We start from the raw sequence: 15,615 nt of genomic DNA, 5'->3' as shown, positions 1-15,615 counted from the left end.
GGTGGTGGAGTAGGAGCAGCAAAGGGGTGGTAGTGGTAGTAGTGTGTTTTGGTTTCGTTTGGTTTTGGTTTGTTTTTTTCTTTCATTTCTGCATCCCAAGCACCTCTCAGCTATATGGTAAATAAAGGGAACTGCAGAAATACTTAGTGAATACTTGTCAAAAGAATTTATTGCTGCATTCCATGTGCCTCTTCCAGCCACAGCCTCTCTAACAGAAATGAATTATTCTGTGACTAAGTAACCTGACAAAAAGCCACTTGGGGGGAGGGGGGAAGCACTCATTTAGCTTAGAATTCCAGGCCATGATCCCTCATCTCAAAAAAGACAAGGCAGGAAATTAAACTATCATGACCACAGTCAAGAAAGAGCAGAAAGGGAATTGTGCAGGATCCTTGCTCACTCTCAGCTAGCTCTCATCCCTGTAGGCTTCAGGATCCCGCCTAGGAGAAGGTACTAGCCACCATGGGCCATGCCTTCATCTAATGCAAACAGCCCCTCAAACATATACCTATTGGCCAAACCAATCAAGATAACGCCTCATTAAGATTCTCTCCCCAGTGAATGATTGGTGACTTCAAGTTGACAGTCAAAGCTGACCAGCTCAATCACTCAGAATTACCCACTGGACCCACTGCAGGCTTCCAGGCTGTTCTGGTAGCCAGGGTGGCCAGCATCCACCATGAACCAAGGAGCTCTCCTGTCACTACCTCCTGCTTGGGCTAAGCCTAGGGGAGGTGCTATCAGGGAGATTTGGGACCAGAGAACATTGATATCAGGATCTGTAGTACTCAGGCTCTTTCTCACCTTCTGGTTCTCTTAAGGCCTACCAGGTGCAGGCCAGTGGAAACAGGGCCCTTCTGTTATTATCTACAGGGTTATTTAAGGGTCGTGCTGTTTTCATTCCACTATATTCTGTTCTTTTAAAGGAGTTCCTTTGGTAAACTCCTCAGCTACCAAGGATAATATCCAGAGCTATGACTAATAAAGTCACAATCAGAAAACAACCCATGAAGGTGGATACAACCCACTTGGCATCTGTAGTTTTAAATATCTGAAGCTCCCTCCAAGCCTACAGAGTCCATTCCAAAAACCCAACACAGTTGGTCATTCATTGACTTGAAAGTTTTTCTGACCACTCTTTCATACCTCTCTGTTTATTTTTATAACACATTACACATTGTAACTTGGCTCTATTTAGAGATGACCTTCTGTATTTGTTGATCTTGGCTCTGGGACTGAGTATGTATTTGGCCTGTGCTTTGTTTTAGACTAGTCTCCTGGCATAGCAACCAGGCAATGCCTAAGATTCTCAACAACTGGACCAGATAAAGAGCTAGTGCTTAGGCCTTGAAAAATCTATTAGATAACTTCAAAGAGTGTGTCTTCCTATAGTGTCTCTAATCCATGACCTCATCAAACATATTTGTCTAATATAACAGTATTATCACTGATGACTAAAAAAAGTAAACTAACTCCCTAACATCTATTAGCTCATGATACAAAGACTAAAGATGTGAACCCTAAGGCAAATGGGGACATGCCATTTCAAATAGAGAATCAAGCAAGTAAAAGCCCCTGTGCTCCTTGATACTGAAGGTGATGCTAGTGGAGTCTCCAACAGATTGTACTGCTTGGCCCCAGAAGCCAACATTTCTCTAGAATACCTAAAGAAAGAAAACTCTGGGTTTTGTAGGATTAGACGTTTTCGTGGTTAAAAGAACTCTACAGCCCAAAATCTGTGGAGATGTGTTAAAGTGGTACTACACAAAAGACATACATCTTCTGAAAATATTTAATTTCTGAATCTAAAATTTAATTTCTTGAAGCCAGATGTGGTGCCACAAACCTTAAAACCCCAGCACTCCAGAGGCAGAAGCAGACAGATATCTGAGTTCAAGGGCAACCTGGTCTAACAGAGCCAGTTCTAGAACAGCCTGGGCTACACAAAGAACCTCTGTCTCAAGAAGCCAAAAACAAGCAAACAAACAAACAACAAAACAATCTCTTGAATGTTTACTTCTTAAAATTTCACTTATTGGAAATAATTATTTTAAAAACGTAAGTATTGGGGAAATTTTACTTCCTTTGCTTTCATTTAGGAAAACATTTTAATCTCAATCATATAATTTATAATTACCCTGATAGTATCTGAAGTATAAAAATAAAAGAAAAATGTTATGTGTGGATGTAAGGTTTAATTCCATGATACAAATAAAATCTTTCCTGAGATAAGGACATAAACACAAGTACGTATCACAGGACATCATTAGCCCTTCCCAAAATGAATCACAAAACCCTAAGAATGCTCACAGTCAAGACAACATGGCCAGTATCTGCTCGATGAGGTCACCCGAGCAGCAGCTGTAGAAATAAAAAAGGGATATGGCAAAGTAGAGACCCCTTGCTTTTAACTCCAGGTTTGAAAATAATGACACACAACTAGAATTTTTACTTTGTATGAGGGACTACTCACTACACCCTCAAAATTCTCCTAATCCTGATTAATATGATACATAAGAAATCAGAAGTATACATACTTACATATTAACTAAGTGAATTAACCAACGAACCCTCCACAAGTCAGCAGGGAGTCTTCTATATCCCACTCTTTTACATCTATACCTTAAAATAATATTGCCAGAAAAAAAGTAGCCTGGATACCATGACATGCCCCTTTGCCATTGGTTCTGAGTTAAATGGTTGACAGTTTACTGTGAAACTTTTGGTACATACTGGTTTATAACCTGAAGTTCATCAAAAATCAATGAATTCTCAGCCTTTTCAACCTTCTAGTCAACATATCAAAATATTCAGAAGTGTGAACCTAAAGCAGTGTTTATCTCACCAAGGCCAACAATTAATCTCTCATACAAAAGTGTTTACAAGTCATTTCCTCTGAACTGAAACACTGCAGACTGGAAGGAAGCTCATTAAAATGCAGGAAGTTTTAAAGAGAGACTGCTAAAACTCAGGAAACTTAAAAAAAAACAAAAACAACAAAAACAACAAAAAAACAACTAACAAATCTCAGGGAGTCCCTGAAACTTACCAGATTCACAAGTTCCTTTCCACCCCAAGGTTATGTAAGTACTAAGAACTATGGAAAAGATTCTCCAACCTGTCAGACTCCCTGAAAGTTAGGGAGATAGCTCCAGGGTTGCAGTTTTCATGGGTCCATCACCCGTGCTAGAGTGAGCTTTCAGTGACACAGATGCCTTTGGATGGCCTATGCTCTGATAAGTAACCCCTACCCATATTCCTGTAAATAACTCTAATAAACTCATGGACTCTTCAAGCTAGATGTCAGTGGTATCATTAATTGCTTTGATCTCCCTTCTGATCCCTATCCAGCTTGAGGAGACATCTGTTCAATCTCCTCTTGAAAAGTGTCACACAGCACAAGGTAAGTGCCCTGAACTTTGAAAGCGACTTCTACAGATCCTTCCACAATATGAAGTCTTTCCAAATAAGCTCTTACTATCACTGGCTTCCAAAAAAATCTAAACTGTTTATTCTCAAAGCCTTTATACTAATAAGCCAAACTGCTAATTCAGTTACATTTTTAAACACCTTAAGATAATCAAAGTCTTTCATCCATTTGTTGGAAGGGGGTATATAGCTAACTGTTTTGCACACAAATAGCTTTTTCTAACATCACCAAATGTACCAACATGTGCATGCCTTTTTAAAACAATGGCTTATTATGACCATTTGATTTACACTCCTACTGCTAAGTTGACAGCATGTCCTTCACATCTAATCAAGACCAACAACATTCTTTATGATCAATGTATGTCTTCATATGGCATCTGGAGTAAAGATATTACCAAAAGAAACAACTTGGAACAGATTTCAAATTGATGTCCTCCTTGCTTTATACATATTAGCCTCTAATACAAAGAGCATAAGGACCAACTTCAAAAAATATTTTATTCTGACTTACAATATATTTTACATTTCTTTAAAAAAAAATAAGTTTATCAAGTAAGACATAAGCCATAAAGCCCAGAGGTGAACCACTTGCCTAACATGCCCAAGGACCTAAGCTCAATCACAGTGCAACAGGTTAAGGAACAAAAATAAAAACAAGCAACTTTCACTCTTGCCCTTACTACCCACTTTTCTGGTTTGTGAAAAGGGATCTCCCTACTTGCCACATGCTGGTACTAAATTTATCATCTTGCCCTGTCTCCTTAGTGATGGGATTCCAATCATGTGCTACTATATCCAGCTAGCTGCTACCTACCTTTTGATAAATGAACATATTACTCTTAAAAATGGAAGCAAATTTAATTTCACTGATAGATTTTTCATATTTTTATTGTTTCATATATGAGTACATTATTTACACTATTTCTACCTCCCACAATCCAGCTTTTTCCTTCCCCTTTTTCTTCCCCTCCCCCAACTTCCTCTCAGATTCATGACTTCTTCTTCTGTAACTGTTGCAAATAGATGATAGATAGATAGATAGATAGATAGATAGATAGATAGATAGATAGGCAGACAGACAAGCAGACAAACAGACGGGCAGACAGATTCTATTGACTTTATTTGGTGTTTCTTGGGTATACATGTGTTTTGGACTGACCATTTAAAACTGAATAATATATTAGAGGTCCCATCCCTGACCGCTGATAAACTGTTCAGCATTATCTTAAAACTGGCATTTCTTTCTAGCTAGTCATTTCAGAAATTCACTCACCCTGCATTGTTGCTGACTGCAGTTAGATCTTTCACTCCAGTCTTCAGTAAAGCTCCTATAAGATTCTCTGGAATACCACACAGTCCAAAACCTGCAAAGCACAAAAGGGAAACAAGATGTGCCATGTAATGTTCTTTCAAGATGTGTACACTATCCTTAATAGAAGAGAAAAAGTACAAAGCATGCTGTTAGATGTCATACAGCAAATACACAACGATACCTTATCAACTCAATAAACAGCTGTCAGTCATGTAGCTGGGTCTCAGTGTTTCAAAACATTATATATCACCAGAAACCACTGTAAAGGCTTTGACTGTAAAAGTTGGTGTTACTTCATCAGAGGAAGGGATGGGATGAAAGACATACCCAATCTTTATGACTTCATGGCTTGGGCTGAGCCCAGAGCATTTCTATCTAACTATCCCTAGGCCTAGACCTGGAAGTTTTTAGCCTCCATACAATCTTATCTTCTGCCAGTCCAAACCTTGAAGGCTTCAGCTTTCCATCCTCCATCTGTTCACCTGGGCATACAATGTTACAGTCCCCAACAGAACAAACCCACTCTTTCCAGCTCTTTCTGAACTCTGGCTGGCTGTTTCAACTCAGCTGTTCTGGCTCAAACTCCTCTCCAAGCAAACTGATTCAAAATGGCTTCTCTCAGCGTCTGACTGAATTGTTGTTTGGAAAAGCTGTCTCTGAACTCTGTGAACTAAACTGCACTGACTATCTTAACTGCACGTCTGAACAGAAGTAAAGGAAACTTGGTGAACTCAACTGAACTGCATCCAGCTGAACTGCACTGAATTCAACTGAACTTAACTCACTCAAGTGAACTTCATCAAACTCAACCGAACTCGCTCAACTGTATTCAACTTAACTACACTGAACTCAACTGAACTCCACTCTACCTCTCTCCCTGCACTGATCTTAAGTAGCTTTCCTTTCCTGTCTGTTTTCCTAAGTCTAACTCACTCTGTCAAATCTCTCTCTGACCCGTCACTTTGTCCGCTCCTCAGTTAGATGTCGTTTTTTAGAAGTCTGTATTCCAGCCAGATCACGCAGACCTAGAAGGTCTTTGGATGTGATCCCTTGCCAGAGCAGCCATGTTACTGGATTAAAATTCCTTTACATTTGACTAAGGTAAGGCCACAAGTTCATATACAGCATGTGTACTATTTTCCTTCTTCATAATTCAAATCATATCCAGTTGTTAATTTAAACATTCATTTTATACATCTGTGTTAGCATATTTTACAGAACTAGAGCACTAAGCCAATAAATTTCATTTTTTTTTATATCTTTAAAATTCTTCCAAAAATATTAGATTTAAGATGGACATTCAGTAAAGAATAGCCCTAAAATAAGACTTGATCCCATATACAAAAATCAGGAAGTTAAGTGTTAAATCTGAGGCAGTGGCTACAAAAGACATCCCAAAGAAGTAGTGGAAACAGAATATGGGAGGCTCAACAACACAGAGACCCTCTGCTCTCCAGATCAACAAATAAGGAACAATAAAGTGTGGCTCGGGTATCTGACAAGATGAGGCACATGTTTCAAGTCTACCAGAATTCCGAAAGATGTAGAGATCCATCATGGTTCAAACCTCTATCATGTTTCTGATAAAATACCCAAAGTTACAAACTCCCGCTCTTTAATTGTAATCAGAAGCGGGGAAGGAAAAGTACCATAGTAAAGTGCTAACCTTTCAGGAAGAGACTGTGATAGGTGTCGTGGTGTGTCATAAATAAGACAGTATAAGTATGTCAGAGCTAAATGTTAAATAATTGGCACTTGGAATCTATACCACTTTATCACATGATTTTCCTAAAACCTACGGATATTACCATCAACAGGAAAATAGTCTCATTACTTACCACCAACCAGCAATGTTGCGCCATTAGGAATATCTTTAACAGCTTCCACAGGATCTGTGTAAAATTTGGTGTGGTGACGAGTACTGACAGAAAAGTAGCAGACACACCCCTGAAACATTGAAAACATTGCCACTGAACAATCATTTGCAGCTTGACTTTACATGTTTTGCATTTTAATTGACAAAACTATATGTCTACAGTATATAACATCACATTCTGATACATGTATTCATTACAAAATGAATAACGGAGCTTTCTAAGAGGGTAATTCCTCAGACATTCTTTTAGGGTAAGAACATCTCACAACTACTCAGAGTTTTCAAGTTATAGTCACTGTTACAGATCATCACCATGACACACAGTAGATCTCCTAAGCTTATTTCTCCTATCTAAGTGAAACATTGTGTCCTTTGACCAACATCTTCCCAACTCCTTCAACTTCTAACCTCTGTAATATCATTTTACTCTGTTTCTCTAACACAATTCTGTTTCTCTGACACCATTCTATCTGTAAAGAGCCGGGCCTTTAATGGTTTATCTTTGACAGGATAGATATGCTCCATTCACAGATTTTTGCCAGGGTCCCTTGGATCCACATCTTTTATTACAAAGGAAAAATCCAACTTTGTGACTTGTGACCAGCCCCCGGAAAGACTAAAAGTAGGTGCAGGGCATGGTGGCACACGCCTTTAATCCCAGCACTTGGGAAGCATACAGTGGCAGCCTGGTTGACAAACTGAGTTCCAGAGTTCCAGGACAGCCAGGGTTACGCAGAGAAATCCTGTCTCCAAAAAAATCAAAAAAGAACAAAGGTAGATAACTCACATCACATCCTGGGATGCAAAATCACAATATTAGTGATATTAGTCACAATTTCTGATAGTAACCTAGCTTTCCACACTAGGATAGACAAATATTGAGACCCTACTTGTGCCAAGTTCCCCACCGTTTATCTAATCTATATGACCGTATGACTACTGCTGTCTGGGGAGAGTGTGGTACAGTGTGGTCAGTTCCAGGTGATAAAGTGACAAACAGCACACCAGGGGACACCTTTCCTTAGGCCGCTCAAGGAAGCTGGAGAACAGGTGGCAGACCACCACTGCACAGAGGGCTTGATTAGCCACACCAGTGAACTATCTGGGCCCACTGTGGTCTACAGATGGTTTTTGTCACCTCCAAAGCCCATGTCAGAAAGGGGTCCCCATGGAAGAGTGTTGATAGGCAGTAGGACTTTCGTGAGGTGTGTGAACCTGCACAAAGGTATTGATGCTGCAGGGTCGAATCTTGCAGAATCTTGCAGGAGTTTGCCAGTGCCTTCTCTTACTGCACTGAATTGCTGAGTGTCAAGTCGAGGTCTTTCTAAAGTGAGGCTGCCTCTCCTGCACACACCTGCTTTGTCCCCCTGCTCCTCTACCAGGTTATAAAGCAACACACAATGCTTTCACCAGAGGCAATCACCGAATCAGGGACTTTTAGTCTCCAGTTAACCACGAGCTAAATCAACTTCTTTCCTGAGTATCCAGGCTGAGATGTTTGTTATAGCAGGTGAGATGGGCCTCACTCACATGAGTCATTAGGTGAGCTTTCATAAAGCCAATAAGTTATTGCCCTGCATACTCCATCCACAAGATGGACAAGAGAAAAGGAGGAAGCGGGTTCTATGGTAACTAATGACTCATCTTAACAATACTTCACTTATTCCCACTATATATTTAACCTGAAGGAATGGAGAGAAGAACAGCTGTGGCCTGACAGACAAGCCCAGCTAAAACATCCTACCCACTGGACTACCCAACTGTATTTCAGACAGCTATGACCTGAGACTGTCAAAGGTTACCACTCTTTTTTTTTCCCTCTAAAAATGTTTTAAGTTTCTATCAATTATCACAAAGATCACTTGTGGGATCTACACTGAAAGAAAGTCAAATGAGCAATAATGGTTGAGGTTACACACATGACCATGTGACTTTCATTCCTTTAAGTTTCTATTTTGGTCAATGTCAGGTCAGGAGTTTGCACACTGCCCCAAAGCCTGGGAGGGACAAGGACTTTGAAAGGGCTTAACCACAAAGGACATTCTTCTCTTCCTGTCCTCAACTCGTAAGGATTTTTTCTGTTTTAAACACACGGATACACAAAAGAGAAAGCAAGCAAGACAGACAGACAGACAGACAGAGTTAGTTAGTTAGTTAGTTAGTTAGTTAGTTAGTTAGTTAGTTTAGGTTTCAGAAATAAAAAATATGATAGACTGAGTATAGACATAGTGGTCCATGGCTGTAATTCCAGAGGGGCGGTGGCATCGGCAGAATGATCCAAACTGCAAGAAAGAGCAGAGTGACTCGTCTAGGGTTTTGGTTTCCTGTCACATAGTCCTTGTTCTTCCTGTCTTCTGAAAGTGCTCTATTGTTCTACTTTGTCATCTACCCACAACAAATCTTTATGAGAACCCGGTTCTATTAATGTGTAACTCGAAGGTCATTATTTGTCTCAGGAAGAAGAGCCCAGGCCTCATCAGCAGAAGGAAGGAAACAAAAGGGAGTCTGAAAGGTGAGGTCACCTTGGACTGCTCCTCCGTGGAATTCCACAGAGTATGCTAGAAGAAGCTTGGTTCCCCTGTGGACCTGAGAGCCTCTGAAGACTCAGAAGCAGAAGCACACAGCCACACAACTTAGCAAGAATCTCAGCCCGTTGTAGCAGCTGATAATTAGTATTGTCATAGTACTAATTAACAGTCAGCACTAATTACCCAGTGCTTGTCCCTCTCTGAACTTCTTAGGAAAAAAGAGAGACTAGAAGAAAAGAACAAAGGAAGGAGAGAGAGGCAGAGACAGAGAGACAGAGAGAACAGAAAAGAAACCTTTTAGAAATATTTCAGAAAAGGTGGAAGTTGTACTGTAGATGTAGTTCAGTAGCAGAATGCTTACCTAGCAGGCAAAGGGCCCTGGGTTAAACAGATGTGGGAGACTGTTACAAAAAGTACCCACACAACTAAAATTCAAAATCAGTAAGGTAGGCTGGAGAGACGGCTCAGTGGTTGAAAGCACTCACTATCACAGAGTAGTCAGTTCAGTTCCCAGCACTGACATCTGGTGGCATGCAAAACTGTCTGTAACTGCAGTTCCATGGGGCTCAATGTCTGCAAATATGGCTATGGTGCATACAAACTTATCAGGTCCTACATGAAGACATTGTAAAAAAGTAAAATCTAAAAAAAGAAAACAAACACAAAAACAAAACACCACCTAACTGGGGTGTTTTCTGGAATATCCCAGGGGGTGAAAGTACTCGTCTGTCAATTTTAGTTCAGTCAGGACTGAAGAGATGTGTCCAAATTATGTAAGCACTGCGTATGTATGTCTCTGAAGAGAGGTGCTATTTTAGTCAAAGTCAGGTGAGGACCTTGCAGAAGGGCTAAAGATGACAACTGTCAATTGCCTCCCAAAGACACAGAATGAAGCTGTCTCCCTGACTACAGTAAACACCTAGGGGATGTCACCCTGCTTTGAGAAATGATACCTTTTATCCACTCACTTCGAAGACAGCAATGCAGGTTATATTTGTTGAAGATTTTCAAAACAGCTATAGAAGCCTTCCTTCAAAGATCATTCCTTTCATTTTCTTCTCCTTGACAATATCTTACCACGTGGGTCTGGCTAGTCTCAATGTCCCGGGCTTAAGCAACCTTCCTGTCTCCATCCCAAGTAGCTGCGACTGCAAACGCACACCACCATCCAGCAATATGTTCATCTGAATTACACTCCAGTTTGTCAGTCTGCATACTCAAGAGATCACTTGGCAAGCCAGGAGTCGAGTGCAGACAGTGGCGCAGGGAGGAAACCCAATGCCTGTGGCAAATTGCACCACAGAGGATCAAAACCCACCTTAGGATCTCCAGAGCAGGGAGCTTTTTCCTTTGCTGTCTTACACACACACACACACACACACACACACACACACACACACACACACAGCTCCTCTACTCACAATGTGTCCCTGAGAGTCAAGAAATATCAGTGTCACTGGCACTAATTCCTAAGATTTGACAACTGGGAGAAAGTGTATTGCTGATAACATCTACCTTTCTTCCTTAGGCAAGTTCAAAGAGGCTCTTTTACCTACACCTAATTAACCTCTTCCAATACATTTTATAAGTGAAGTGGTGTTTTCTAGAACCAGATGCATTGGTGGGGGGTTTCCCGAGTGTGAACAGAACCCTGGGTTTGAGCCCCAGCAGGATACCCGCAGTCCCAGCAACAGCAGCAAGAGGATCAGAAATTGAAGGTTAACCTTCGCTATACACCACGTTCGAAGCTAGCCTGGGCTTCATGAGGCCCCACCTGGAAAACAGTTCATGTGCGAGAGGCTGCCAAATAAATAAAAACATAAATAACTTTCATGTTTGCACAGACTACCTAAGAGAATGTTGGGCAATACCATGTACAGTTCAGACCTCTACTTATTCTGGGATATTTTACCAAAGCTTTTAGTCACAAAGTATTTTACTGGTCCACTCTCCTATCTTCAGCAGAAGCCCACTTTATAATTGGTACTAATTTCTCATATTAAAATTGAGTGAGGAGCACAGTGATTAAGGATTTTGATGAAAGAAACAAAATTCTTGGGGAGCAAAATGTCTTTCTGTTTCTCCTGTTAACATTTCCATTTTAATCTTCAATTCCTTACAGCTAACCGCTGAAGTCTTATTCCATGGTGGAACCTAAATTTTATCCCCTGACTTCCTTTCTAACCATTTACTGCCACTCTTATTTCCTTTACCTATATCTCTCTTCCTTGTCATCCAACACTTGAGAACTTAGTAAAATATGTGTGTATAGTGTATGTGTGTGCGTGTATATACATATATAGAGAGAGAGTGTGTGTATAATATATATAGTATATACATATATGTATATGTATGCAGTGTATGTGTGTGTGCACTTTGTATCTGGGTAGGGAAGGGATGTGCCACAGTGAACTTCTCGAGCTTAGAGGATGGGACAACCAGAAGTAGTCAGTTTTCTCTTTCTACCATGTAAGTCCTAGAGAGCGAACTTGAGTTAAAAGTCTTCATGTGCCCTTTATCCACCTCACTGGCCCCAAACACTTTGTTTTTCTTTTGTTTTTTTGTTTGTTTGCTTGCTTGCTTGTTTGTTTTTTAAAATATAGGTATTACCTTAATGATAGAGTGATAGAGAACTATACACCCAAGTGGTGTCTAAATGTCACCTCACAACTGTTGAAGAAATCATGACACAGTAAGGTTTATACAGCCTACCTTAGGATGGAAGTTTGGTAAACAAAATCAAGAAGAGACACCATGGAAAAGGAGAAAGAAAACCAGTTAGGAGGAAAAGGCAGCAATATTCAGGTGAATGGCATGCAAGCTTGCCAGGAGGAGTTCGGTATCTCTGCCAAGAAAAATCAGCCTATGTTCAACATGAATCGATCCACTTAGGACCTGCCCAGCTAGAAACCTTACAGTGGCACCACAATCAGATTTAAAAGCCTCCAGGTAATTCCAGGTCATGCCATAGCTTCAGACAAGGAACTTGTTCACATGAGTGGAGCAAAGGGAGAGAGGGAGGGAAGGAGGGAGGGAGAAAGGGAGGGAAGGAGGGAGGGAAAGAGGGGAGAAAAAAAGGAAGGATGAAGGGAAGTAGGAAGGAGGGAGGGAAGAAGGGAAGGAAGATTTCTTCTTATTAAACATGGTAAATAACTACACACGTGTAATTTCAGAATTCTGTAGGCGGAAGCAAAAGAATCATGGGTGCCAGGCCTTCCTGGCCCCCATAGCAAGATCCTATCTCCCAAAACAAAAGCATAAAAGCATTTTTAATAACTATCTCAGTTTACCTGTTGGCTATATTTAATTGGAAAGTGTTCAAGGTTACTGAAGGTATCCACCAGGTTCTCTCAGGCACATATTATATGAGTACTCTTTGCAGAGCAGTGTGCAGTGTTGAGGGAGGCAAAGGACTGATGCATACCATGGTTCTAGTTAAACGAGCACACAGGTATTACAACTCAACAGAGGCGGATGACTTAAGTGCTAAGCAAGCAGTAAGACCAGTCAATGCATGAACTGGAAGAATACTCCAGAAAGCAGGACTTGGGCCTTCTTTTCTCATACCTGAGAAGCCTAACTTTGAACTGTGCCATGATCTTTTAATAAGAAACAGAAAACCCCATATCTATAGCTCATCCACCTGAAGGTTTGCTGTCTTGGGAAATGGTTTAATGATTATATTGAAAGTGGGGTAGACTAGAGGTGAATAAATTAAACTTAAACAAACATGCACTGTCAAAAGAGTGTTTTTGACCTTGACCCAAGGACATTCCTGTGTCCTGGTTTTTGCATCTGCTCCATCACTTACAGCAGGCTGGCTGGTGGTCAAGTGCTCTTTTAATAATGTTTTATACATCCAAATCTGCATGCAATTCCCCAAATGCCTCCTATGAGGAATTTAACAACGCAGTGATTCAGTCCCGAACTATTCCCTAGCAAACCCCGGAGTAGTGGGATGACTTCTCCGGGTTCTCAACACTCAAGAGACTGAAGGCAAGGAAATGAACAGCAGGGAAAGAAGTTCAGAGCACACAGGGCAAGTCTGCGCCCTCCGTGATGCACTCTTCTTAAGTTCAGGACTACAGTTCGAAACTTCTCATTTGCAGGTTATAGGAAGAGGCTCCAGAGGAAACTGAATCCACGAAGGTGAACCCACCCTCCTCGTGCAGAATTCTTGTCTGGCACCTCAGTTCCTCGGTCCCACATTGAAATCCAACCCGAAAGTGTGTTTAGAGGCTACAACCTCTACAGTGTATAAGCAAAAACACCCACCACCCGCTGGTCTGTAAGAGGGCGACTCTGGATACCATTCTGTGGGTCAAGGTGTTTGTAGTTGTTTGTCTTTTACGATCTTGGAAAATTGCAAGTCTCTAACTCGGATCTGAGGGGTCCTGAGAGGGGCTCAAAGTGAAGGACCGAGGCGTCTGCAAACTGCAGCGGAGCGCGGCCAGCCCTGCATCCGCTTCCAACCGCTTGGCAGGCTAAAACGCCCCGTGACAAGCGCTCCAGTCCGGGTTCCCCTTTCTACCACCATATAGGGAAGGGGAGGATGGGGAGCGGCAGTCCGCCTCCGCCGCGCACAGCATCCGCCCACTTGGCGGTGAACTTGAGCCAGCAGCGGTTAAGCCCGCCCGGGGTTCTGGGCCTCAGCCGGCGCCTGCAGCTCCCTCAGGTGGGGTGCAAGCCTCAGTGCGCCGCCCTTCTCTGCTCCGTTCCTTCAAACCCGCCCTTAGCTAGGGCGGCGGCCACCGGGACCCCTTCCCAAGGGCGTCGGCGGGGAGCCCGGAGTCTGTAGGAGTGGCGGGAGATGGGGACGCCGACAGTCTCTAAGGCGTTGCTGTGTGGCTTTGGTACACAGAGCCTCGATCGCTTTCCCAGCGCAGCAAGCACAGCTTGCCTTCATCTCGCCCCAACGGGGAAGCGGATGGAGAAGCAAAGACAGACAGACAGACAGACAGACAGACAGACAGACAGACAGACAGACAGACAGACAGACGGCGGCGGGGCTAGCCTGAAACCCGACCGTCTCCGAGCCCCCGGGCACAGCGCTGCAGACGCCAGATCCATGGATGGAAGCGGTGGAGATGGGCAGGGCAAAGAACGCGCGCGCCGCTCGCGTCTCGTCTGCGCTTTTCGCGCGCGTGGCCTTCCTCTTCCCCGCTCCACCTTCCATTTACCTTATGCAGGGCGCCCCGCGAGCTGCGGGCGGAGGCGCAGAGCCGAAGGCCGGACGACAGGAGTTTGAGAGCCGCCATCTTCGAACCCGGGTGCGGGAGGAGGTGGCGAGGTGGCGCGCGCGGGAGTGCGTGCAAGTGCTGGTTGCCCGGGCCCGTGGCGGCGTCACCGGCTAAGGAGAGAAGGGAAGGCGAGCCGGGGGGCGGGCTGGAGGCTCGACCGCGCGTCAGTGACGTCCTCGGGACCTCAGAGCGGTGCCGCCCCTTGCCGCCTGCTGGCTTGTCAAGAAGCTAGATTGGGAGGGGCCCAGGACTCGGAATGAAAGGAGCCCAACGGGTTAAGCCCGGGCGGGAGGTGCTGGGCTCGTCTGCGGGCACACCCGCAGCGGTGGGCGCTCCATGCAGGCTGGAGGGGGCGCTAGTGCCGGCCTTCCCCTCGCGCAAGGCTTGGCATCAACCAGGGTTTAGGGTTCCCAAGGGGCTGGAAGGTCTCTAACTGAACGTGTTACTTTTCCAAGTCGCCCTCTGGAAGGAGTACAGGTACAAAGGGTCACTGATAAAGATCTCCTCCCAGGTCTAGACAACTCACATTTCTAACATTTCTCAACCACCACCCCCACCAACCCCCAACTCTCTTCAAGTCTGGTTTTGCCCTTAGTTTCCTCTGAACCCCAGCAGTGTGCTGACTGACCCTCATGAGACATGACCTGCTTAACCAACAGAAGGACAAGATTAGAACTGGGCCCTTGTTCCTCCCATCATCCTAGTTTGTGTTCCAGAATTTTCCTGGCACTGGAGTCCCAACAATTCCAGAGATTACGCAGCAGGTACAAACACAGAAGTGTCTGTCTCCTCTCCTCCTTGTCCTTGGCCATGTTGTATAATTCCCTCACCTTGTAATAATGTTCTTCCCGTTGCAGTTTTGTATGAGAAAAGCCAGGCAAGGCTTCTGGAACACAATGAACACACAAATGGCTCAGCACTAAGTTTAGCTAAACTTCGGTGGTGGGTTAAGTTTATCTTTTTGGAGGTTTTCGTTTTGGAGTTTGTATGGTTTTGCTATTTTGTTTTGTTTGAGAAGGCATCTCCAGATCTCTAAGGTCCCACTGAAACTCTCTATATATGGCTCAGGCTGACCTCCAACTCCTCTCAGTTGTGGCAGCCTATCCCACAGTCTGTGCAATCATGCCTGTCTCAAGCCTTATCTTTTGACTGGCACCCAACGGCCCTGAACAATTTCTTCAAGATGTTCTATGCTCGTGACAGAATGAAAAGTCCACTTGGAAGCCT

The 15,615-nt window shown here is 43.3% G+C and overlaps 1 protein-coding gene across 1 annotated transcript in view; it reads right to left on the bottom strand.

Annotated features, from left to right (window-relative positions):
• The window catches only part of Oxct1 (3-oxoacid CoA-transferase 1), a 133,999-nt gene extending 119,271 nt beyond the window's left edge, over window positions 1–14,728 (bottom strand). The window contains exons 1-3 of the mRNA XM_031360532.1: window positions 14,329–14,728; window positions 6,583–6,691; window positions 4,706–4,796 (exon numbers count right to left, since the gene is read on the bottom strand). Of these exons, the coding sequence (XP_031216392.1) occupies window positions 4,706–4,796; window positions 6,583–6,691; window positions 14,329–14,406 (278 nt within the window). The 5' untranslated portion in view covers window positions 14,407–14,728. The remainder of the gene's footprint in view (window positions 1–4,705; window positions 4,797–6,582; window positions 6,692–14,328) is intronic.
• Between the last annotated feature and the right edge of the window lie 887 nt (window positions 14,729–15,615).

Source organism: Mastomys coucha, unplaced genomic scaffold, assembly GCF_008632895.1.
Source record: "Mastomys coucha isolate ucsf_1 unplaced genomic scaffold, UCSF_Mcou_1 pScaffold8, whole genome shotgun sequence".
Lineage (NCBI taxonomy): Eukaryota > Metazoa > Chordata > Mammalia > Rodentia > Muridae > Mastomys > Mastomys coucha.
Note: the sequence above shows the minus strand (reverse complement) of the source record. Positions and strands in the feature narration are given on the sequence as shown.